The sequence below is a fragment of the Pipistrellus hanaki genome (genome assembly GCF_964339955.1).
Source record: "Pipistrellus hanaki genome assembly, chromosome: 7".
Lineage (NCBI taxonomy): Eukaryota > Metazoa > Chordata > Mammalia > Chiroptera > Vespertilionidae > Pipistrellus > Pipistrellus hanaki.
In genome coordinates this window covers 84,363,036-84,389,191 of record NC_140509.1, presented here as the reverse complement: position 1 = coordinate 84,389,191, position 26,156 = coordinate 84,363,036, and the positions used below count along the sequence as shown (strand labels likewise).

The following is a 26,156-nucleotide window of genomic DNA, read 5'->3' as shown; positions in this document are numbered from 1 at the left end:
CTCTCCAGCAGCCCTACCCCACAAAAGAAAAAGAAGGGGGGAGAGGGGAAAAAGGCAAGCTACATCAAGAGGCTTATGATGGAAGTGTATGCAAGTTTTATTTGGATTAGAAGTAAGAGTCCCCAGCTCACGATGCTTTAGAATTCCCTAATGAGTCTCTAAAACAAGATGAAACTGAACAATTTTACCAACTGCATATACTGAGCAAATGCACATAAACTATTTTCCTAAAATTATAGAAGCTGAAATGTATAGCCCATAACCTACAAGAATATTTAATGAGGCTAATTTAAACTAGATGCTGCTTTATATACTTAAGAGTACATGATTCCCTTTAGTTTTGTAATATATTGTAATTGAGAGGCTGTCTGTTTATAAGCTGGTAACATAAGAATAACATTGCCAAAGGAATAGATGTTTTAATATAATGGTGCTTATCATTAAAACAAAAACAAAACAAAATTAAGTTCACGATAAAAATACCATGAATGTACCAACATGAGCCTCAGACCATTTTCTTGAAAGATTCAAAACACAAATGACAAAGAACATGAAGAGTCTGGCATTTTCTGCTGTCACTATCCAGTAATGTAAGACACTATTAAACATCCTTCCTACCTTTCCATTTCAAACACCCGTCCGTAAGCAAACAGTTTAGAGTAGGTTATAGTTTTGCATTTTCTCAAAACGATACTTTTCCCACCAGGAAGGGAACCTGCTGAGCGGCCGGACCTGGCGGCCAGAGCGAGGTGGGAGGGCAGCTGCTGAGCTCACCTGCTGCGGCTGGTACCGCTGCTGGGACTGGGAGGGCAGGTACTGCGCCTGCGGGGGCAGGTGCGGGGGCTGCGGCTGCTGGTTGTAATATGGCTGCTGGCCCTGCTGGCAGTAACCGCTCACACCTTGCTGTCCATACTGAGGCGGCATCTGTCAAAGGAAGCGAGAAAGTCAAAAGATGCAATTCAATGAAATCAACTATGCTTTCAATTCAGCAACATGAAATGGGTTTTTGCTAAGCAATTGAATTTAGTATTTTTAATATTCTGTCCCTTACATAAATTGACACACTGCCTTCTATTCACATACTATCAATGAAAGCAAAAGATAATTTGACTTTGCTTTTAAAAAAAATAATGTTTTTATCAGGTAGCAAATATTAGTAACTTCATAAAAATACAGTGTGTGTGTGTGTGTGTGTGTGTGTGTGTGTGTGTAGGGGAGAGCCGGCTCCTAATACTGACATTTAAAAATAGCTAAGCATTATGTTAATCCATTTTCATGCATCACAGAAGATGAAAATGGATGCCAACAGTCCAAGTTCACTAACTCCCTTTTTGCAGAATCTTGTGGTTTGGGTGCAGGTACAGGGCACATGCTTCTTTTAACTAAGGCCAAAACTTCCCGATTACATTTTTGCGTATACAGTACAGTTATTGTACATTAGCAATTCCATTGACTATTTTGCTAAAAAACACACAAAAACCTACACTGCTTTATAACAAATGAAACCCTTTTAGAATAATATTATGAATGTCAAATAACAGAACCATCAATATGAGCTACTGAAGGAAAGTATTCAATCTAATATAAGGATAGTATTTCCCTAGTTGATGAAACAGGTAATGATGTAAAGCAGTGTACTTACTGAATAAAATAAGAGGTATAAACAAAAATATGGCCTTAAATGAGTCTTCTCCATCTCTAATTTACATAAGCCTAAAGATCCTGGAAACTATTAATAAAAAAAAAAAAATCGTTTCTTTTCATGTTATAAGTACACAGTTGATATTTTTTCTTTTTCTTTTTCTTTCTTTTTTTTTTCTTAATGAGAAATCTACTTTCTAACTAGGAGAGAGAGAGCAGGACAGGAAAAGAAAAACAAGATATTAGGACGGCCAGAAGCAGTGCCCTGAGAGAAGAACGGTGACGTCACTGTTAATACCACAATATGGTCCATGTGAGAACTCCAAGAACTTGAGCCCCAGAAGCCCACACACTTCAGAATTCAGTGATCAGTTCCAGATACACACTTAAGAAACAAATGCGCTGTAGAATACAGAATGATGAAAACAGGGAATGGTAAAAGGAGAAAAATATTAAATACTTTGCCTCTAAGACCAATTAGCGCTGCAATTCATAACACATCCAATGAAGTAAAAGGAAACCATGTAAAAAGTGAAAGTGCACACTTCTTTTGAACCGAACAAGGTATTTTCGAGCCACATCAGCACCGATGACAACCACCCGGCCACCACGCTCTCCAGAGCCTCATCACACAGCCCTGTCAGCAGCGCAGGCACGTCTGGACGGAAAACCATTTAACAGCACAGTTGAATCCTTTACTTTTATTTGTTTGACAGTTTGATATCTCATAATGAATGTATGTCCCTGACATAAGCCAAGCCAAAGAATTTCCATAAAATACAACTCCACATTTTGGAATACCATATACTACCCACAACACACATCCCTGCGTTCAACACCCATATGTCTGACTTGATATCTAATACTGTGTTTCACACAGTGTCTTTGCAGTTTGATTTGAAGCAGTTAGGGTAACACTTTGCCAGTGTTAAAATGACTGCAAAGCTCAGTCAACACAGCCAGCAAACTCCCCTCTGAATTGCACTTTGCTATGTTGCTTTCTGGTTACAGGAGCCTCACACACAATATGGAAGTGCGTGGGGGGTGGGGGCTCCATTTTCTAATGAAACAACAACAGGATTTTCCAGGAAGGAGTCTACTAGCACCAGAGCAGTCACAACCAGGAAATCTCCACCTACTTCAGCTCTGAAGAGCTTTGGAGCACCCTGGGGTGCAGGCAGGGTAGGGAGAGCAAATCTTCAGTGGAGCCCCAGCAACAATCTGTAGAACAGGCTGGCTTCAGAGGGAAGCCAGCAAGCACATCTGCGGGGAGGTTTCACAATTAAACTCCTAGATGCACGGGCTAATTCATGTGGCACTAAGCTGACTGCCGCTCACCCACTGGGAGCCTGGAATGAGGGGACCTGGAACACAGCACCAGTGGGCGAGCAGCTAGCCCTGGGCCGGTGCCCCCCAGCTAGCCATGCCCTGAGTGAGGGCCACTGAACAGAACAGAGATGACGAATTCTGGTTCAGGTAAGGACTCTGGGTTAGAAATGTATACAATCTGAATCCAAGTCCCACTGGGCCTCGGGTGGGAATATGGTCAATCACAATGATATCTGCCCTACATTGCCACCTGCAAAATGGGGCTGCCTTCTCTGTTAATTCATATTGCTATTATAACCGGCAATATAACAATCCGACTTGGAATTCTACACAGATGCTATGATTATTTATTAAATTACAAGTTATAGTGTGAGCTCTAAAGTATTATTTCCTAAGTCTTAACTTTAAAGAGCAATTTCTAAATATAATACTTCAGTTGTCTAGAACTAAAGTCTAATTCTTTTATGAGCAATATTGTTTTTATTTTTTTAAATGTCTTTATTGATTTTTAGAGAGAGAAGAGGGGAGAGGGAGAGGGAGAGGGAGAGAGAAGAGAGGAGAGGGGGTTAGAGAGAGAGAGGGAAGAGAGGGAGGAAGGGAAGAAAAGAGGAAGGGAGGGAAGGAGGGGAGGCAGACCGACAGACAGAAAGACGGGATCAAACCCACAACCTGGGCACATGCCCCGACCAGGAATCGAACAGGCAATCTTTCGAGGCACAAGATGGCCAACTGAGCCACACTGGCAGGGCAGCATTCTTGTTTTAATCACTTTAGATACAGGGCTTTAAAGATCTATTGGGTGGGTCTCTGACATCTTCACAAATAGTCACTGTGAAACGTGAATCGACAGGCTGAGCCTACTGCTACCGGCTGCACACAGCCGCAGAGCACAACTCTGGTCTCTGTGCTGTCTCCTCACTTGCCGTCAAAGCACTCAGCCACTGCTCGTGACCCTGAACTTGATCCCAATGGAATCTGCTGAGGATGGAGAAACCCACTGCATCGTAAAAACTATGCGGGATCAGTACATGAGGAAAGCACATGGGCTTTTATTGTTTAAAGTCAATTTTGGCTACTGAGAGCCTTTTTGTTTACTTCTTAGCTCTCAGCACCAAATTCAGGGCAAACAAGATTACCAGACAGTTGAGAGCAAGTTACTGAGACCAGGAAGCATGTGCTGAGAGCTGAGCATACAAAGCCTTTGTAGCTCAGAAGTCCCCCTCCCCCACCAGCCGAACTAGCTGAGCACAGCCCCAACTCCATCATCTTCATGCCGTTCTGATTTTATTTTATCACAGGGGAGATGACTGGATTTAGTTACTAGTAGTTAGTTAGTTAACTTCTTATTTTTGCATCCATGTATTTACTCGGTCTTTATCACTAAAATATAAGCTCCCACACTCCTGGCATGCTTCCTGGAAGAGGGACTGCCATCAGTAAATGTCTACTGAATGAATGAATGAATGAATGAATGAATGTATGTCTTCCAAAAGGTTACTAAGTCAAGTTGTTATAAAAACGTTAAAGTGATGAAGAAACTCGTTATAAAAGTGAAGTCTCTTGTACCATCCAAATCTGATGCATGGATAGCCAGTGAGCCTCACGCTAACGCAGCACAGGGCCCTCCGAATGATTGCTGCGAATGCCGGACCTTCAGCGTGGTTTCAATAAAAAGAAAAGCTCTAAACTAAACTAAATGGAAATCTTCAGAATATTCATGAGATGATAGTGTTTCTGTTTGTTATTTAAAAATAAGAAAAACAATAATTTATTTCACTCATTTCTAAATAAGCAGGATCTTAAAGTGGAACACAAGCACACACAGAAAAAAAATTATTCTAATTTTTAAAGAAATCTGAATGCTTTCAAACATGGTCGGAGAGGGAAAGTATGGCTAAAAATGATTCATTTACTTTAATACTTATCTTAGGAAACTATTTTAACGAAGGATTTGAGTGGTGACTTTCACGCCTTCGTGTTATGTTAAATGTGCAGAATTGCAGGCTCCATTTTTCATCTCACCTTACCCTGAACTTAGTGCTCATACTTGAAAATTGAAGAAATGCCCAAGGTTTCTTTCCCCTTTTTTATTTCTAAAAAGTTGTACACAGCAGGGTCCCCACTGAGGTTAAGGGTGCACTTCCAATGGCCCAGCACTTCCATGTAACAGACACATGCCAATGAGACACCGAGTGTCCCGGAAAGGGTACTCGACGTAACACTGCTTCCGGGAGCCAGGAAGGACACAAATTCTAACACAGTAGGTAAAGGAAAAAGCAGTGTTTCCTAGGGTCACACACGGAATTCCACACAGTATTTAAAAGGGAAGGAGGAAGACCCACACATGGGATCAGTTCAAATCTACAAACGATGATGCTGAATTTGAAAAGAAAGCATCGAAACGTTAATGCAATGTGATACCATTTGTATACAGTTTTAATACGCAATAGTAGTATATATTGCTCAGCAATAAAGTAAAGTACAGTCACATGCATTGAAAAGGAAATATGTGACAATCTTAGGGAGGGGAGTGGGGGAAAGATGGAGTGGACCTTCAGCCTTGCATTTTCTTCCCTCTAAAAAGAGAGACGAAGCAAATATATGTGTTAACAACAACTATAACCTTGGCGTAGCTACACAAGTATCTACCGTATTGGTTTCCGCTTTCATGATGTAAAATGAAGAGTTCCCCTCCACCATATCCCACACTCCAGGATCACCAGCCAAAAGGCAGGACAGGCGGCTCACACACACAGGCGGGAGGGAGGCGGCTGGTCCTCGCCCCGTTACAGAGCCGCCAGGACCGTGCTCCCGTGCTCAGCCCGGACTGCCACCCGGCGCCCCGGACCCTGCTCTGCTGCAGGCCCTGCGCGGGACGACCAGCCAAAGACCTCACAGGCCCCCAATCCCCGCCGCTGCAGCTCCCTCAGGGAGGACTCCTGCAGCTGGTTCGGTCCCACACAGGCTCAGCATCTGCATTCCTGGCTGAGTTTCTCCATGGCTCCTACAAGGAACGCTAACCAGTTTCAGTCAGAAATGAGTTCCAGAGTCAAAACTGTTTCAGAAACACATGTGCTACAAAAATAAAACATAACATATCAATTAGCACATTAAAGATCTGTGAAATCCTTAAAGAAGTGAAGGCCTGGCCGATGTGGTTGAGTGAGCCGCTGGCTGAAGGCCTGTGTACCGTGTGGTATGTGAGCGAAGAATTAATAGCCCCGAAGAAGAATAACATTGCAGCGATATCTATCACTTCTTAAACCAACTCCGTGTTTTTCATTAATCTAGAACAAAATGCAATTTATTGTGGGTTACTTATTGCTGTGTTCCTAAGAGTTATCAAAAAGTTTATTATACCAATTTATCTTTTAACAGCAGAAGCCTCCTTAATTTTGTTTTTCATCTGCGCCCCTCCAGGTAAATTCTACAAAATGAAAAGGCAAAAAAGCACAGGAAAAATCCTAGGATCACAACAGCTCCATGTTAGTCATTACTGTGGCAAATCTGTGGCCTCCAACTGCACAGGAAGATCAAACGCTATTTTTCATGCACAAGAGACAGACTGAAAATTCCCCACAGCCAGGAATTCAGATGTTAAGCCAATGTGTGGCTGAACCAATTGCATGAGGAAATTTTATTATGTCAACATGTCCAGTCAAAAATAATGTGCTGGAAGGTAATAAACAAAGTTTACAAGGTCAAGATCCTACAACTGCTCCACAATCTACAGTCCCTCAAGCTAAGCTCCCAACTGAGACTTCTAAACAATTTAGTTGCTTTTTCCCCTCCTGTTTTCTTATTTCAAAAAGGAAAATTTTATCCTTAGGCTTGACTAAGGGAGAAAAACAGTACACAATTTCCTGAAATTACTCCTTCACGCCTGAAAAATGAGAAACAATCAGCAAATGTATATTGAACACTATGGTATGCGGTGCACACACAGCTAAATCCCGTCCAATTAGGTCAGCTTTCCTTGAGCAACAACAACAGAAGACAGCCAGGGGAGGGAGGAGTCACAAAGCACTCAGGGTCGAACAGTGTCCCCAGAACAGACTTGACGACGGACGACACAGCTCGCGCCCGCGCCCGTGCCCCAGCCCTTGTCCCTAACAGAGGATTTCTGGGCCACAACTCCGCTGCTGTTTTATAGACTGAAAAACAACCAACACACCTGAGCACTTAAACCTTCTTTAGCTTAAAATAATTTTTAATTCCTATCAGAAAAAAAATTACTTTCTGATTGGTGGAACGAAGTTAAAAAGTTGTCATTGTCTCCTGGCTGGTGTTGCTCAGTGGTAAGGTGTCAACCTATGCACCAGGAGGTCACAATTCATTTCCCAGTCAAGGGCACATGACTGGGTTGCCCACTCGAGCCTCAGTAAGGGGCGTGCAGGAGGCATCCGATTGATGATTCTCTCTCATCATTAAATGTTTCTCTCTCCCCCCCTTCTTCTTTCCTCTCTGAAATAAAAAAAAAAAATTTTAAATGCTCTAATCTGTCATCACTAATAAGACTTTTACATGACAAATTGGTTTTCTAAAACTTCCTTTAACAGGTACACACAATATTAGTGTATAAAGTAAATAACAGTGACAATAATATACATATAATTTCTCTCAGATGTCTTCACAATAATTAATTGCTAATAAAATAGCCTAGAAGAAGAGAAATATCACAATGACATCTATTCACTGCTTATTCTAAGCCCAACTGCTCTATATTTAGCAAGTCCCGGTATACGTGAGTCCTGGGCAGACCGTGTTCTGAGGAGTGAGTGTTGTGCGTGGCTGTGAGACCAAAGACAGCCTCTCAGGACCTCAATTTCCCAATCTCCGAGCTGCGTCCTAACCAGCCTTTCTTCCCACTCCATGACCACCACCCGCCTAGTGTCCATGAATTTACGTATCCCCTTCTGACATTAATTCACAGTGCTAATCCACCCCCCTCTGGAGGGCCACAGGTTCTGGAATGGTACTATCCGCTTTGACAAGTGGTACACCCTTTTGCTTTCATATAACTTGGAGCTTCAAGGAGTGCCCCTAATGCTAACACACAGATTTGATTGGCAAATGTATGGCCAACCACTGCCAGCCAAAGCTCTTGATCCAGGAGATTCCTTGTCAACTGCGATCTATCCCTTCACTGTTTTCATGGCTTTCCTAAACCACTTTATTAGAAACTAAACAGCAAGACTGACCCACAGGCACAGGCAAGACCCGCACAGAGGGAGGCCCTTTTACCCGCGGTCCCGCTGTCCGCCCTCTGCCTCCCACTGCACTGCCCCCTCTCCCTCCAGGCAGCCAGGGGCGCTGGGGAGGCCACAGGGGCAGCTTCCTGGCAGGAGCTGCCTCTCACCTGCAGCGGGCACTGAGCTGAAGTCTCACTGCACGCAGAATTAACACACGAAGGTGTGATGTAGTTTATGCTCAAGTGCTCTCACTGTGCGCTTTACAGCCCTTTCTTCCGAGGCCCACCGAGGACACTCGCTCTCACAGCTCTGTGAAGTGCACAGTGTGCTTTCTTGAAAAGCTGAAAAGGAGCATATTCCCAACGTACATAAACTCGATGAGGGGCAGAGATGCCTAACAGCAAAGACTGGCAACCCATACAATCTCCTCCTGAAGAAGAGGCCCAGCACATGACAACAAGTGACAAGTCCTGCATAAATTGTCACCGGGGAGAACAACTCAGCCGGGAGTCTCCAGGCCTCGTTCACATATGACAGAAGCAGGACAAACTCAACAGGAAAGGGAGCCATGCTTGTTTCTAATGCCGAAGCTGACATGGAGGCTACCAGCGTCTACACTGAGAGCAAATGCCAAGTCAGACTTTTCCACCCCGAACGCCGGCAGTGGCTTTGAAACCAGAGCCCCAGCTAGGAATGCACCCTCAGGCCTGCCCAGCCCTCTCCCGGGTCAGCGCGCAGGGAAGGCAGGGTCCGGGCATCAGCGCAGTACAGGCCGCTCTGCCACCAGAGCCAGTGCCCAGGGAAGGCACCTGCCACCAGTGCCAGTGCCCAGGGAAGGCCGCCTGCCACCAGTGCCAGCGTCCGGGAAGGCACCTGCAGGAAGGAAAGGCCGTGCTGCCTGCGGGTGCCCTGGCCTCCACCCCGAAGCGCTGTCCCAGGGAGAGGCGGGGCCTCTCAGTGACACCTGCCTCCCTGGGAAGCAGCCTGAGGGTCCCACGTCTGTGATATGGGTGCCCAAGCCGCCCCAGGTCCCTCCGAGTCAACTCAGGTGTGACCTGAGTTGTGTCCATTTTTACAAAGAACACAAAACAATCACAACACACCACAGTTCTCACACCGGGGCCAGAGCAGCAGGGTTTTCCAGAAGACTTTGAAATAAACGTCGGCGCATGTTGTAAAAAGCCGCCCACATGGTCCGCACACAGGTAGGGATGCCGTCCCGACAGGGGGAGAGCAGCGATGGAGGCGGGAAGGCGGCCGCCCGGGCCCTCTGGCCAGAGCGGTCTGTTTTTGTAAGCACAAGGAGAGGAGCCCGGGCCCTACCACTGTCCTCCATAGCCACGCTGCCAGACGGGATGTGCCAAAGGGGATTCCAGAGAATTTTAAAGAGATAACCTTTGCTGAGGCTGCAATGTCAGCTTTGTAACCGCGTGGCGGGAACATGTGCAGCGAATGCAAGATTGAAAGACTGTTCTGTGTGAGGCATCCATGGAGGACACAGGGTGTACCGAGGAAGACTGGAATTTTAAAGCAGCACTGAGACTGCAACTGGTGTCTTCAAGGGAGAGGAACTGGACAGTGGGGGACAGGAGTGGGACGTGCACAGTGGCTTTTTCTACCTTGGGGATTTCATACCAAGCATATAAAGTCCGCCTTCCCGTGTGTGTGTGTGTGTGTGTGTGTGTGTGTGTGTGTTTTAAGGTAACCATATAATTGTATTATTACCAACAGTCTACAGCTCACCCTTTGAGGGTTAAAGGGCTAGTGGTTTCTATAGCCTTTCTACATTTCCTTTTCTCTTCTGCAGAAAGGAGGGAAGGAAAGAGTTTGGTACCTTAGTCGATGAAAATGTGAGTAAAAACACCACCAAGCCCCTCTACTATGGGAATTTCAAAAACTAGACTGCGTTATACATGATTCTCAAAAATGTACAGTCTGAGTGTTTCATACGATATTTTTAAGGGAGAAACATGCATATGGTGAATGTGTGCACCAATAACACAGAAGGGTCAGACTTCACATAGCAGCCAAGACCTCAGCCCCTCCCAGACTGAGCACCCGGGAGGGTGGGGCTGTGCTGCACCCCCGAGTGGGTGGCACTGGCTGGGAGGCAGGGAGGCGGGAAGGCAGCTGAGGCCTGGCCCTGAGCTAGCCGGGACACAAAAGGCTTCCAGAGAGCAGAGCCGGCCTTTGTGTGTTTTGTCTTGAGTTTCGGAATGTACTTACAACTAAAAAGAGGCAGGAGGAGAAAGGAGTCCCTTTGCATTAGATGTTTCTGCTCTCACCTCAGATTTCTCCCCTAAATGACCGAAAACGGATTCCTTGCATCTTATTCCCTGACCAGTCTGAGGGTGTGGTGGGGATGAGGGGCCGATGAAGAAGATGCTCAAAATTATATCCAACATGTGTTTGGACCAATAAGCTCTTGTTTGAGTCGGAAAATCCACATCCAATCCCCCTCCTCAGCAGGCTAACTTAAACACCTTTATTGAGAATTATTATACTCTTCCAGGCACTATTAGAACTGGCAGAGCTTTCAGGTGACTGGCTCACCCTCTCCTTACTGAGATCAAGGTTAGGAAACCTGCAATTTCACCCAGCTGGTCACAAACACCCAATTCTCTGTGCGCCGCCCCACCCCGAGCTCACACCCTCTCCCGTGACACTCAGCCCTGAATGGAGTAACGGTCAGTGAAGCGTGGAGGAGAGGCTGGGAGTGGACGCTGGACTGGGGCAGGAAGCGGGAAGGAAGCTGTGGAGGCCTCGCGCTGTCCTAGAAGACATAGTGTAACAGCAGACAAAGGCTGGGCCGGGAGCACAGGAGAAGCAGGGAGTGAGAAGGCACTGAGCAGGGAGACGGGTGAGTCAAAAAGACAATGGCTCCAAAGACAATGGCTCCAAAGAGGTACACATGGTTTTGAAGTTTTAAAAACCAAAATTTGAAAACCTAGGTGGTTTAGATTAACTTAGAAAGCATTAGGATACAAAATCTCTACCAACACAGACACTCAACATGAAAGCAGGCAGAGTCTCTTCCTTTTGAGCCATTCAGCACATAAACTTAACCCACAGGACAAACTGTTGGTAACAGCCTAAAGAGCAGTTCCGTTATGATGCTGAGGCAGTATGAGGAGATGATGCTTTGAAAAAAGTATCAAAGTCCTTGAAATATAAATATATCTTAAAGCAAATGCTTGTATGAAAAAGAGAAAATGACTTAATTATTCCCCTTGAGAAAGAAGATCTGCAAATTTTTTTTTTCTTATTTCATCAGATGGAAAATGTGCCAAGTATCCCCAAAAGATTGGTCAGGAAAAAATATAGGATGTTGACTTTGAAAATTATTAACAGAAAGACACCTGAGGGCAGGCAGAGGAAGGTTTACTTAACGTGGAAGGATCACCAAATGTTCACTTCTTACTACTGTCTCTTCTATAGTAACAACTCAGTAAAACTGGGCATTCTAACCTACTCATGAGATAATCCTAAGATCAGAGTTACTCCTCAAAACTGTATTTCACCACAGATGTCATCTCAGATTTTCTATTCGAAGCACCCCGGCAGGGAAGTCAGCAGACTTTGGGGAAATGCGGAAATCATTTGATGTTTTTGCTAGAATGTGAAGGGGTATAAAATAATTGTTCTAAGAAAGTCTTCCAGTCCGATGACAAAGAAGGATAAGTGAGTCAAAAGATTTCTAATCAGACCATATTTTTATTTTAACTATAAAAAAAAACAATCTCTTATACACCATTAAAATGAAAAGGCCAGTTTCAAACAGCATCCCTAAGGGATTTTCACTTTCACAAACCCCTCAATAACTGCCTGGATGTTTTGTGGAGAGGGGCATGGTTTCCAACTATTCTTCTGACATTCAGTTTTCTTCAAGTGTGTGGCTGGTAAGACTGGTGGAACCGGCTCAGGACAAGGTAGGAGGAATTGTAGGAGGAATTGGTGAAGAATGGTCACCTTTCCAACCAGAGATGCTACATTCAGCAATCACTTAAAACCCACAGCTACGTCAAACTGCCAGAGGAAAGGATTAGCAACACCAGCTGGTCATTTGGTCCCGGAAACCTCCTTCCGCTGTCCTCCATTCCCCACGCTGGTGGGAGCCTAATAAACCTAAAGATCACAGCCACCTCCTTAGCCAGCACTGGCTACCCGCATGTCCTCGTGTCCAGGACAAACCAACTGTGAGGGTGTGGGCACCCCACCCCTAACAAGTTCCATTCCTCCCTAGGGGCTGCCCATCCACGGAGGAGGCAGCTGACGGCACTCAGGAAGCCTGCCCGCTGCTGGTAAATAAGTAACGGCGCTTTCCTGCAATCAGACCATATTCTAATTTCACTTTATCTCAACTACAAAAAATTAAAAGCAAAACACCAATCTCTTAGGATTCCACTAGAAGGAAAAGAGGGTGGAGAAGAGAATCAAAGGAACTTAAAAATCCTGAAGGTTCATCAGGGCAAGGCTTTCAAATGTTTTGACTCCAAATCAAAAGACGAATTATGTTTGATAGCTCATCCCCGAGCACATGACACCCTCCACATGTGATGCATTCATATTTTATGCTCTAATTCTTTCCCTTTTTAAAAATTCCTGGCTGTAACCTAATGCACTGCTTTCGTGGCCCCACTAATGAGTGAATCACAATGAACAGTTTTAAAACACTAGGTTTGAGCTTGATTTTTTCCCCCCAGAGAATCTCAGAGAAGGCTGTTTGAATGATACCGTACCGGAATAAATTCGTGTCCATGGTATTGGTTCCCCGACTCCAGCCCTGGCTACAGTTGCCACTGATACACACTGGCACGGCCAGAAAGAGCCCCACCGGGCAGGCCACCTGAGAGGCAGAGTCCACAGAGCAGGCAAGAGCCTCCTGCACTCCCTGCCCCGGGAGAGGCGGCAGCAGCTCCACGGAAGCGGGAGCCGCAGCGAGAGGGCAGCGCTGGTCAGCTCAGTCAGCGTCCTGCGCCGAGACTCAGAGCAAGTGCGTGCTGAGGGGGCAGAGCGGGGCCAGAGACGGTGCCCGCCGGCCTTCCTGCTGGAGGAAGGAAGGGGAAGTCTCGGAAGGAGCTCCAGAGCAGACACAGCAGGAGAATGAGGTGGGAGTAAATTTCAAAATAAAAGGAGTGAAGAGGTCCTGAGCCCTGACAGGGGAAGCCCCCCAGCCCAGCCCTGGCCTCCTGCACCCTGTGCCTGCTGCCCCTGCCTATCACAGTGGGTGACGCCCCCCAGTCACCTCCTCGGTGCCCACAGGGCCCTGCAGCCCTGGCGGGCGCAGGTGGGTGCTGTGGAAGCAGAGGGTGCTGCCCTCGCCCATCCCCACCCACGGAGCTGGCCTTGAGGCCAGGGTACAGGTGCACCCACCAGGACCAGTGTCGCCTGCTTCCATATCTGCACGCCTCCATCCGAGCACTGCCCACACGGGGGGCTGTCACACAGGGTGCCTGGTCCCAGCCCCGGCTCTGACCCCACATCCAGAGGCGCAGGGGCCACCCCAAAGCCCTGCAGCCCTCAGCCCGCTGGCCTGCAAGGCCCCGGTCAGCGTCCTGGCTCCCCGAGTCCTGTCTGGCCCCGCGGGACAGGGAGGACCTTGTCCAGGGTCACGAAGCCAAGCTGGGACGTGTGTGCCAGGCCATGTGGGGCGCATCCAGGCAGGGCCGGTGGTGGGCCACACGGACTCATTCGTCATTCACTCCCGCACCGCCGAGCAGCTGGCTCTGCCGGCCTGGCCCCGCGGAGCAGCCCGTGGCAGCTTGGGGGTGTAGGTCGTGGGACAGCTCCCGGAGGAAGGGACACTGCACGAGGTCTTAGGAATGACCAGGTGTGGAAGGGGGTGGGGAGGCAAAGAGGCTAGGGGGTAGAAATGGTGATGGAGAGAGCCTGACTTTGGATGGTGAACACATAATACAACATACAGATGCTGTGTTATAGAATCGCACACCTGAACCCATAGAATTTCATTAACCATTGTCACCCCAATAAATTCTACAAAATAATTTTTTAAAAAAAGAGTGAAGAGGAAGAATCATGACGTCTTTGGGTTTTCGGCATAGACCCCAAAGAAGAAATGACACGTCACAGGGAGAAGGCACCAGATCTGAGGACCCTAACGGAGAACCCTGACACCATGCCCTTGGGGGAGTTCCGAGGTTCCCCAACAACGAGTGCTTTGCAAGGCTTATATGAATATTCAGGCAAACAATACCTGTGGGAGAAATACTTGGAAAAAAACTTCTGCCTGAAATTTGCAACGTTGCTAAGAAGAACAAAGACAGTGGGCATGTAAGGTGTACCAAAACAGTGTATACGCACTTTGAGTGATTGTAAAGGCAGTGTCTATTAACATACAGTTTCTTTTCAAAATGTGAAAGAATCTACAGAAATGAGTAATTTTTTTTGTCAACACCTGTTTTCAAACTGATGACCATTCTGGTCCGAGCACCGCTAAAAAGCTCAAAGCAGTGGGATCGCAAATCAAGAATCATTTCATCTGGTGTTTGTGTGCCTCAATTCACCAACTGTTGCTGGTTTTGTACCATAAACTCTCTTTTGTGTATCCCCACAAAAAGTCTAATGAATAAATTTTCCTTGTTCAATGCTTAGCCTGGCTTCATCCATTATTTCAAATTAGTTAAACCTGAAAAGGAGTGAAAACTAAGTGAGTTATCAGGTGTTAAAGTGTGCATACATGGGGGAGGGGGATACCATGTCCAAAAGGAATGTGCCAGTGTACACACTTTGAATAATTATAAAGGCAGTGTTTGTATTTCAACTGCATTTCCAAACTTCCTTTATTCAAAGCTTAGTCTGGCTGAAAGGACAGACACAGCAATTGAGCTGTCAGCTGTTGGAGTATGTGTACATGCTTCTCCCTGTATAATGGAGAAGCTGAATGCGTGTGGGAAAGACCTTTGTAGGCCAGAGGCACCGGGTAAGACGCTGTATGGACAGGGAGCCTGCGTGTCTCACAGACGCCCCCCGCCCCGGCCGCCGGCGCCGGGACAGAAGAAACTGAGGCGGCTGTGTGGATGCAGTTGGCGTCCTTAGAAAACACAGCAGCTACGCTACCGAGTGCACGCCCCCGCCCCGGGCTGCCCGAGCTCTCCCATCAGAACCTCGGTTCCCACCAGGGACCACAATACAAGCCCCGATGCCACAGACCTCAACACCAGACTTACCCTCTGGCTCTTCTCCTAAGTGGTGTATGCCGTAACTGCCAGACAGACCTCACATAAAAAATGCCCATTGATATCTGCTAATCCCCCAAAATAACACTGATGGCAACAGCAACACTCCGCCTTCCACAGCACCAATAAAACGTTCTAGACACTTTCATTCAGACGGCCTCGTGTAGGTAGCGCCATGACAATCCTGTGCAGAGTGGCAGGATGAGTCTCCTTTCACAGGGAAGAGCCTTACAATGCCTGGAGAGAGTGGCCAGCTAGTGACAGAATCAGTGCCAGACCGCTGTCCTATGACTCAAATGGCCCAGAACCGAAAGAGAAAGCGTGGCACAGTTCCCTTGTAGTTGGTATCTGTGTGTACGCTTTGTTTTCCCAAGCGGATTTCCAAGTTCTCCGCATTTTCCATTATATCACATGTATTGATTCAACATTTTATGGAGCAATAAAATGTCAACAGAATCATCCAAGGCCCCGTGGAATATACAAATATGAATAAGACAAATCCCTGTACATAAGCAGCTTACAAGCAGAAGACAGAGATAACACATGTTTACAACTCCGCATAAACAGGGAGATTCTGAGCAGGAAGAGAACAGCAGAAGGGAGCAGCCAAGTCCCTGGGAAGAGGTGGGGGAGACCCCCAAACACTGGGAAATGCTGTTCAGGCCCAGAGCTCTGGACCTCGGCTGGAGGGGGGCTGGGGCCTCTGGCAGGAGGACTTGGTGCTGCCACGGAAACCCAGTGGGGGACAGGCACAGAGAGGGAAGGAGAGAGCAGACTCCTCACTAATCCCACGGCCATGCTATACACAGAGCAGATGCTTAGAAAATCCTGGCTGTATGAACGGATGACTCTGTATAAATTAGTACATTTTATTTGAAAAGGCAAATATGTAAGTTACCACCCAAGTTAATGCGTTATAGACAATTCTCAACTATCAACTGTGAATTGTCTGTGGGAGAATTATAGACCTTATAGACAGAATTATAGACCTTATCAACAGGATGCTCCTATATTACTATTCATATTAACCCCAACAGCTTTCTCCCCCCGAAATCAAAGAGTGCATTCCAAAACCATTTGGTAATGGATTTTTATTTTTATTGTTAATCCTCACCCAAGGATATTTTTTCCCATTGATTTTTACAGAAAGAAGGGAGGGAGGGAGGAAGGGAGGGAGGGACATTAATGTGAGAGACATGGATCGGTTACCTCCATAAGGTAATCTTTACGGAGTACCTCCCGTTTGGAATTATTGCTATCCCTGCTTCCCTTTCATCAGCAGGAACAAATGTCAAGCACACCGAGTACGTACCACTTAGAGTAGCTCCAAGTTTGGGTGAAGGAGGAAGTCACATGAGGTCTAAGACCTCATGCAGTCCTTAATCTCCCTGAACAGTGACAGATACAAAACTGCAGACAACACACCATACGTGCAGACATGAAGGGAAAGAAACTGAGTGTGTTATAGGTGACTTTGTGTGTGTACGTGTGTATAATGCATACACACTTGTTTTAAAAAAGTAACACAACAACTAGCCTGGCTGTGTGACTCAGTGGTTGAGCATCAACCTATGAACCAGGAGGTCACGGTTCGATTCCTGGTGAGGGCACATGCTCAGGTTGCAGGTTCGATCCCTCAGTGGGGAGTGCGCAGGAGGCAGCCGATCAATGCTTCTTTCTCATCGTTGATGTTTCTGTCTCTCTCTCCCTCTCTGAAATCAATAAAAAATATATTTTTCAAAAATAAAACAACTAAAAGTTATCCAATGGCTTCAACTTTTCTCTGGCATATCATGAATTTCCAACCTGGTACATCCAAAATTCCCAATGCCACATCCCGGACTCACTGGGGCCCAGACAAACCACTTGGGCTGCCCTGGTGCTGAACAACAGGACGCCTGCGGAGGCCAGAAGAGCAGCCCACAGACAGGCTGCTCCAGGCCTCACAGCCCCAGGAAGAAGGTGGGGAGAGGGAGGCTGGGGGTGGCACAGCCACCAGGCAGAGCCAGGGGGAGTCCTGCAGGCCCAGGTCTACACGCTGAGCTGCACACACAGGTGACTGAGTTGAAATCCTGCTGACCTCGATCAAGCCACAGACCTGCAGACACCCTTCTAACCTTCGCTTTGCCTCCTCTCTACATGAGAAATTTGGGAAAATGACCTCACATCCTGTTGTCAACTTAAAGCTTTACACTATACAGAATTAACAAGTACTTTCTAAAATAAAAACTGAGTAACTGCCATCCACCAAAGTCATCCATGCTTTTACTAGTATGCAAACCTTACACTTTAAATAATTCTAAAAGTTATTAATCAACACAAAGCATTGCCTTTGACACTTTGACCACTCACCCACTTCCAGACCCCCTGCGAATGCTCCGCAGTGACCCCTGCCTCTCACCGTCACTGGGCCTAGGACACCGTCAGATGTCTCCCCAGAAAACATGTCTGCACCATCCCTTCGCCTGTTCCCCTGTGCTCTCTCTCACTCGCAGCCTGGTCCTCGGGCTCTCCTCTCCTCTCGTAACATTAACCTGCACTCTTACCACCACCACAGCAGCACCCCCGCCCCCAACACACACACACACACACACACACACACCCCGCAGCTCAACACACACACACACACACACACACACACACACACACACACCCCGCAGCTCAAACACACACACACACACCCCGCAGCTCCAACTCCTGCAAGGCCCCGGGCCAGCAGGGACCCAGACTTCCCCATGTCTCCACGAGTTTGCCGCCTGCCACTGCAGAGTGTGGGATTTTTATATCGTTGCTGTTTTATTTCTTTTCCTCCCATCATGAAGAGCTGACTCTATGTCCCCACAAGATATACCACTAGTCTGAAGAGAGGAAACACTGTTTAACACACACCTCTACATGGATATACATACCTACATATGTACATCATGTTTATATTCTAAAAGCAAGAGTTGATATACCTTGTAAAATACAAAACCTGTCCTTACAACAGAAAAACTATCTAATGCTCCTAAGAGTTTGTGTTTAATCTGATAAGAAAAATAATCAACTAGAGCACTTCTTATACTGCTTGCTTGGAGGCAGTTAATTCCCAAAACGTGTCTCCAAACCGACAGACTCTCTTAAAGGGTTCATGTCTGGCCGCTCGTGTCCAGAGGGGAAGCGCAGGCCGGGTCTCCGGGCTCCGTGTGCTGAGCGCAGAGGCCGCGCCTCAGAAGCCGCACATCCCACTGGTCTGACGAGCACGCGGTTTCCTAATTTCCTCGCGGTACTCCGCACCTGAGTGTCAGGCCAATGCCACGTACAGGTTCCATGTGAATGACATATGGCTTCAGTCAACCAGAGAGATGTTGCAGCATTAAACAGCCCGAGAGACAGAACAAGAATACAAAATGCCAAATTAGCGCTCGCAGAGCCAGCTCGCCGGTGTGCCGCTCTGCCCTGAACTAGGCTCCGTGGGATGGGAGTGGGAGCTGCCCGCAGTGAAAGCACCTTTCAGGGCCCGCCGCACCAGGGCACGGTGCTTGCACATGGTACCAGGAGGACACGCTGCGTGGACTCCGGAGCCCGAAGTGCCGGCCAAGCTCCAGCTCTGTTCCGATCCGCTGCACGGCCTCGTCAGCCTGCATGCCCTCCGAGCCCATCAGCTTCCTTACCGACCCCCCCCCCTTCATATAAATGGTGTCACAACGCTCCTTCTGCCTCCTGAATGAGAAGCTGCTGTGTGAACTCCCTACATGGCCACCTGTGTGTAAATAATCGCAGGACAGTAACACCGGCTCACCCACAAGAACTTCTGAAGCGCGTGCAGTGAGCGGCCAGCAGCCTGAGCCCATCCGTCCTCTGTGCCAGGCCATGACACTCAGGAGGTGGATAATCCCTCACCCTAGCGTCTGAAGGGAGGCTGTGATATGGCGATTTATAATGTGTGTGTGGGGGGGAGGGGGGGCATAGCTCCTAAACCCAGGGAATTCCTAAATCCTGAGAGTCTTTGAGGTGTCTTTTGTCATGTTAATGAGGCGCTTCCAGGACTCTGGTAGGACAGAGGCTGGGAGCCAGGAGAACCGCTATGTGATTAGAGGGCTGGAACTCTTAGTCCCACCCCCACCCCACCCCATCCTCAGGAGGGCACAGGGGCAGCAGACTGAATCAGCGGCCAATTATTTTATCAGTGGAGCCTATGTCTGAAGCCTCCTTAAAAGCCCGAAAGGACGGGCTCACAGGTTGCAGGTTGTGAACATGGAGGTTCGGGGAGAGAGCGGCTCAGAGGGCATCAAGCTCCCAGCCCTTCCACGTTCCCCTCATATGTATCTCCCCACAGGCTGTTCCTGAGTTCCGTTCTTATATAACTAACTGGTGACTTTTTAAGGAAAGGGTTTCTCAGTTCTGTGAGCTGCTCCAGCAAATTGACTGAACCAAAGGAAGGGGCGACGGAAACTGGATCGGTCAGAAGCTCAAGTGACAACCTGGCTTGTGACGGCGTCTGAGGTGGAGGTGAGCAGCTATGCTGTAGGGCTTTGGGATCTGAGCCGATGTCCGGGAGATAGTTGTTAAGACTTGACTTAAACTGTACGCCACTCTCCAGGAAAAAACACATACACATGTATGAGTGTCAGAATGACAGAGGCCGGCTCTGCCTCCGAATGGAGAGGTGAAAAGTGCCAGACACTCACTAGCAAGGAGGGCATTGCCATGGGACTCAGGATCAACCACTGGAAGGTGCACACCATGGCCTTGACCCCCTCAGTAACAGAGAAACAAGAGCAGGCGGAATACTGCCTGGCAGTGCCCGTTGTCAGCTGTGTGTCCCACGTGTGTGTTAGCGGGACACAGCAGGGTGCTGATGGAGGAAAGCTGTGGCTCGGCATACCAAATGCCAGCAGATGCCTCCTCTGTCCTCGGGCCTGGTTCTGGCACCCTCCTCTCCAGTGGTCTCCCTTGGCCGGCCCTTCTTGCCGGCCCCATTTCTCAGCCTTCCCGGCCCTGCTGTGAGCTCCTCAACAGCCTGTCTGCCCTCCCACTGCTGCTTGGATGCCAGACTTGGTTTTCATGTTTACAAAGGGAATTCTGGCCGACAGAAGCAGTTCTGAAACGGTGGGGGAGGTAAGCAGGGAAACTACAGTAGAACTTCAAGGTGTGCAGCACAGCAGAGCAAAACCTGAAGGCAGCACGATGCACAAGTGCCCGGATGCACATGACCAGGGACAGTCACCCATCGAGTCCGCAGGACGAGCAGAAGGCAGGAACCGCGTCCTCAGAACATCTGCAGCCACCAACCAGAAGTCAGGCGTTACCAGGTTACGTGAGAAGGCCCACAGGCCTTTGGAACAAGATTTCAGAGGCAGCCGTTCTAGCGTATCAAGTGAGGATCACCAGTTCAGAAGTGGGTACATTCAATGTCAACTAAGAATGCTAATACAGAGAGAGCATTCATCGAAGTGCAAGCTGACCAAATGCAGATGGGGCCAGGGGGCAAGGAAGATTTCACAGAGAAAGTAGCATCTGAAGCAGACAGGGAAGGGCAGGCGGGATGGAGGGTTTCAGGCAGGGGACAGACAGTGTGACCACGGAGGGAGGAACTCTGCCTGGTGTGCTTTCACACGGCCAGCGTTTTGATAAACCAACATACATCCAGAGAGAGGGTCGGCAGGAGTCAAGGCTGGAGAGGAGACAGGAGTCCATTCGGAGGCCACACCATCAGGATAACCAGTTTGGGTTTATTTTAACAGGATTCGCCAAAGATCTGCATGCAGGAGAGTAGCCCATCAGACTCCCAATTTATCCTCACAGCTCGCTCTGGATGCTGGTGTGAAGGAATGACTAAGCCATCGCCGGTCCTGCACCATTTGGGAGTCATGAAGAGCAAGAACCGAAGACGTGATATGATCTGCTGGAACCGGGCTCAGCTGGATGAGGGCAGTGAGGGAGGAACAAAGATGGCAGAGCAGGGCCATGATTTTACAGGGCAAACAATGGACTGGGGGAGAGACAAGACAATGGGGTGCTCAGAACTGAGTTTCCGGGGACATGTCCGGGTGGAGATGCCCAGCTGGGGATCAGCAATCAGTCTCAAGCTGACCAGGCTGCAGCCCAGGGCAGCCACGGATCAACCTGGACAGCAGAGGCTGCCTAAGACACCTAGAGGCGGCAGGCCAGGCCTGAGGCTGCAAGGCTCGCCTGACTCCACTTGAGGTGCACAGGGCACGGGCGTGGTGCAGTCCAACCACCACACTATCATCTCACAAACAGCAATGCTCCCACCTGGGAATACAGGGCCTGCTAACTGTCTAAAAGTAACTTCTTGGTGGCTGCGAGGCATAGTGAGGAAAGCCAACGGTACTAACATGAGATATAACTCTCAATCTTTGCAGAGACCTGACTTAGAAAGACGATAGCCGGGTGCAAATCAAATTTGTAAAGTATGATTTTAAAATATGCACAGAATTCAGAATATTAAACAGTGAACTTCAGTAACAGTAAAAATCTAGAAAGGAATTTTCAAACTCCTTTCAGGAAAGCAATTTTAGAAGCATTTAGCATGCTACATAAACATGTTATTCACAGAAATGTACAACATGGAAGGTTTTCATCACATGTACCACCTTTGCTAGCCAAAATGTAGCACTCTTATAGTCACCAACAGAGCTGAGGCAAACCTCCACGACATTCAACAACAGAGCATGGCCGTTAGCCTTCCTTCTATTAAGAAAAAGAAAACATTCTCAATAACTACAGTGTTCTTTGTGACTTTTTCTCCTAAAGAACTCATTTTAAACAATCACTCACTAGCAAAAGCATGGTACTGGGTAAATTTGGGCAGAGTCTGGCATCTCAACTTTGGGAGGAGAAGTCAGTGGGAGAAAGACTAACAGTTTTAAGTTACATTAAAACACAGCCTCATGTGAAATAAGAACAGCAAAAGCATTTCATCATTGAGTACCATGAGTGCAATTAATTTTGAATAAATGGCAAACAGTTCTGTACTTTCCTAGGGAACAAAATAAAGATGTCGCTAACTAGACTGAAGGATGGACGTGGACAGAAGAAAGCTGTGGCACCCAATTAACCATTTGCAAAGCTGGGAAACCTGATCGTCCAGTACATACTCCTATCACTCCCTCAGAAACGAGAGAAGTCCTTCCTTCCACATAACGGTTTCTGCTACATAGCGTACTGTAGGCAACGCACTCACTGCCCATTTAATGAGTGAGGAAACGGTAACTAAGTGGTTGTTGGTCTCAAATATTTACCTAGTCACTGCCCTTGGTCCATCTACGCAAAAAGGCCACTGGAAGATGCGCTGTCAAAGCACACTGCATTTTAGGTGAAAGGAGATGTCATATGTCAATTCAATGCAAATATTTAACTCATAGTTACTACAAGGAGGCTATTCGACTTTGCACATAGCAATGAGGCCAAGGTGTGGCTCATACAAGCCCTAAGGAGCAGAGGATGGTACTCCAATCCCTGTCAACAGTCAACACGCTATGGCCATGGGAGGGCCACGAGGGCCACATTCCAGGGCAGACGAGCTCCACCAAGGAGAGAGAAGCTGAGCTCTGAGTCGCCAGAGGTTCAGGAGACAGAGATGACATTGGCTAAGAGGTCAGAACTCTCAAATCAGAACTGATGGCACATGACTGTGTGGGCACATTCCGGAGGCAGGGTCTGTGTGCAGGGGGAGAGGGTGGGCAGTCCCGTGCTAGGGGGACGTGGCACTGAGCTGGGCGTCAGAGGTCTCCAAGAAGTCCCCTCAGCAAGTGACAGGAGGTGGAGACGGAATCCCAAGCTGAAGGTCCGCTGTGTGCCGTTACTAGACCCAGCGGCAAGGCCTGAGCCTCGCTGTTTCACCCTCTCAACAAGCCGATGAGGTAGAGAGCATCATCCTCACCTTCCAGACAGGAGACCACGGCTGCCCAGCTCAGTCATGTCCGCAGCACGCACCTCACAAATAAGTAAGTCTCACGGGAATACCTGAGGCCAGTGCCCCGGCTCCAATGCATGAAGACAACATAAACGTGAGGCCTTAACCAACTCAGGGAACAACAGCAAAATCAAGTTCACACTTGGGCCTTGCCCCACGGGACTGGGGATACCATGGCTTCCTTACGAGAACTGAGCAAATCAGACTGAGAAGGAGCTGCTTCTGAGGCGCTCGAGACTCCTCGGCAGACAGGGGAATGGGAAGCCTGGAGCCGGGGCTGGAGCCGGAGGCACAGCTGAAGCTAACCAAATGCCCAAGACTGTCCACAAGGGGCTGTACAGACACAGGGACTGCAGAACAGGCTCCCCCAACACCATCAGGCAAACATCTAAGTGAAGAAAAGCCCTCCACGTGCCTACAGCATTACAGGGGCGCCCTGTACATGATTCCACCACATTTGCTCAATGATTCGCATCACTTATTACAGCTCTGATCTGCAAACTAAAAGGACACTGCTGACAGCACGGCAGGTAGATCGCGGTTTCCCGTGGACAGTCCTACATCTCCACCGGAAATGACTCGCTCTCCCTTTCAAGATCGGTCTCAATTTTTATACGGATTCACAAAAATATTCGTGGCTAAATTTTTAAGTTTAAAATAGTAGATTAGAATTACTAGTTATCCTCTTCTCAAAGTATGGTAATTTCCTCACAAGAACAATGTTTTCTAAGAGAAAACTAGTTACAAGTTACAAAATATGTCAGCATCTTGAGCTGACCCATAACACAGTTACAGTGACAGAGAATTCTATATAAGTGTCCTAACCTAACTCAGAATTTTCCAATCATTCATCTTCAGGTCAGTTCCATGTGAACCCCAGAATTTGTGCCACAGCTCCCTATACTCAACACGTGTCCCCTTGGCGCCTCCTTTTGTCAGGCACTGCACACGTGTCAGAGACAAAGACATGAAAAGCCACGCTCCCTGGCTTCCAATGGCTTAGAGTCCAACAGGGAAAGAACAATCCAATGGCATTGTCATAGAAACAGAAAAACTACCTTAAAATGCGTATGGAACCACAGAAGACCCCAAAATAGCCAAAGCAATCTTGAGAAAGAGGAAAACTGGAGGCATCACAGTTCCTGATTTCAAACTATATTACAAAGCCACGTAATCAAAGCAGTAGGTTCTGGCATTAAAGCAGGCACATAAACAGAACAGAGAGCCCCAAAACAAACTCACGCATAGAGTCAACCAAGTTTTGACAAGGGCAATAACACAATAGGAAAAGAACAGTCTCTTTAGTAAATGGTGCTGGAAAAACTGGACGGCCACAAGCAAAAGAGTGAAAGTGACCCACATCATCTACCATATACAAAAAATAACTTGGAATGGATTAAAGATTTAGATGCAAGATATGATTTCGTAGCACTCATAGAAGCAGACTTACATGTCTTCACACATACAAAAAGTTAACTATGTCAGGCAAAGGATGCATTAGTTATCTTGATCTTGGTAATCTTTCCATATGTATCTGTATATCAAACGACCATAGAGAACACTTTCAATGTACACAGTACTTGTCAGCTATTCCTCAATGAAGCTGGGGCAGTAGGGAAGGAATAAAATAAGAGTCCGAATAAGTGATCACTGCCCCTGGAGTGCAGCCTAGAGCTGGGGAAAGATGGGTGGAAGGGGGGAGGGAGGACCAAGGAAGGCTTGGCTCAGCAGAGCAGACCCGGAGCCGTCCATCACACAGTAAGAATGGGTAGCTGGGTGGGGGTTGCCGACAAGAAACAGCACGTGGAAAAACCAAGAACCAAAAACAAGAGAATGTGTAAGGATAACCACACCAGCAGGCTCAGGACAGCCGTGGCAGTGGCAGTTGGGAGGGGGCCTTGTGTGGACTTGTTTTTTCCTAAAATACCTAGAAGGCTCGGTCTTGCTGAATGGAAATTACCAATGAATGCTTATCAGGCCATAAAACGTGGCATACCAGGAACTGTTGGGTTAATCAGATCAGCCATGATTCCAAGAAAGAATGAAATGTGGGAGCATTTATTAATTCTTAGTACTGCATGCTAGGCTACCTGCTCTTACACATGAACTCTCATTCAGTAATCACCACCCTCTTTTAATAAGGAGGAAATTACACAGACTATTTAAGTAGCTTGCTCAAGATCACTCTCCTTGAGAAGCAGCTATTGCTTAAGTCAGGTTCATTTCATTCCACAGACTGTACCCTCTTCCCCCCAATACAGGACTTCAGTATTAGATGTCTTCGTACAGTACTATATACACATGCATTTGGTTACTCCATTTAAATCTAAAAAGAAAAAGAAAAAACTAAGTTGTCAGTACACAAGCCTTTCAGACACCAAGAAGCCACCAGGAGAAAAGCACCGTGGCTGGCGGGGAGGAAAAGGGAGTGACTGTCCCAGGAACTCACGAAGACCAGTCCCCGGGGCCGGGCAGGTACCGCATCACCTCAGGTGGAACGCTGAGGTCTCGTCACAGACATGAGTGACAGAAAATGCTGGCTGTCCCTGCGACCACAGTGTCGCACTTACTACGAGCAAGTAAGAAGAAAAAGATGTTCTCAGACCAGAGTATGTCCTTCCACGACACTTTAAAAAAAATCACAAAAGTAGGGCAAAACAGTAATTAAGAATAGTGTTGGCGTTACGTCAGGATTCTTCTTGTCTTGGCTCTATCACTTAATCACGTGACCTTGAACCACTTAACCACCCTAAGAAGTCTTAGCATCCCATCTGAGCCGGGCCTTCTCCGCTACACCTCAACGTAACGTGCAAGCGGCTGCCCAAGGGTCTGACTTCCATTCTATCGTGGACAGTTCTTATTTTGTCCACTGCATAA

The 26,156-nt window shown here is 47.5% G+C and overlaps 1 protein-coding gene across 4 annotated transcripts in view; it reads right to left on the bottom strand.

Annotated features, from left to right (window-relative positions):
* ARID1B (AT-rich interaction domain 1B) overlaps positions 1 to 26,156 on the bottom strand; it is a 323,274-nt gene that overhangs the window by 210,976 nt on the left and 86,142 nt on the right. For all 4 annotated transcript variants that reach the window (XM_084889694.1, XM_084889695.1, XM_084889696.1 and 1 more), the window contains exon 3: positions 775 to 924. In XM_084889694.1, the coding sequence (XP_084745820.1) occupies positions 775 to 924 (150 nt within the window). The remainder of the gene's footprint in view (positions 1 to 774; positions 925 to 26,156) is intronic.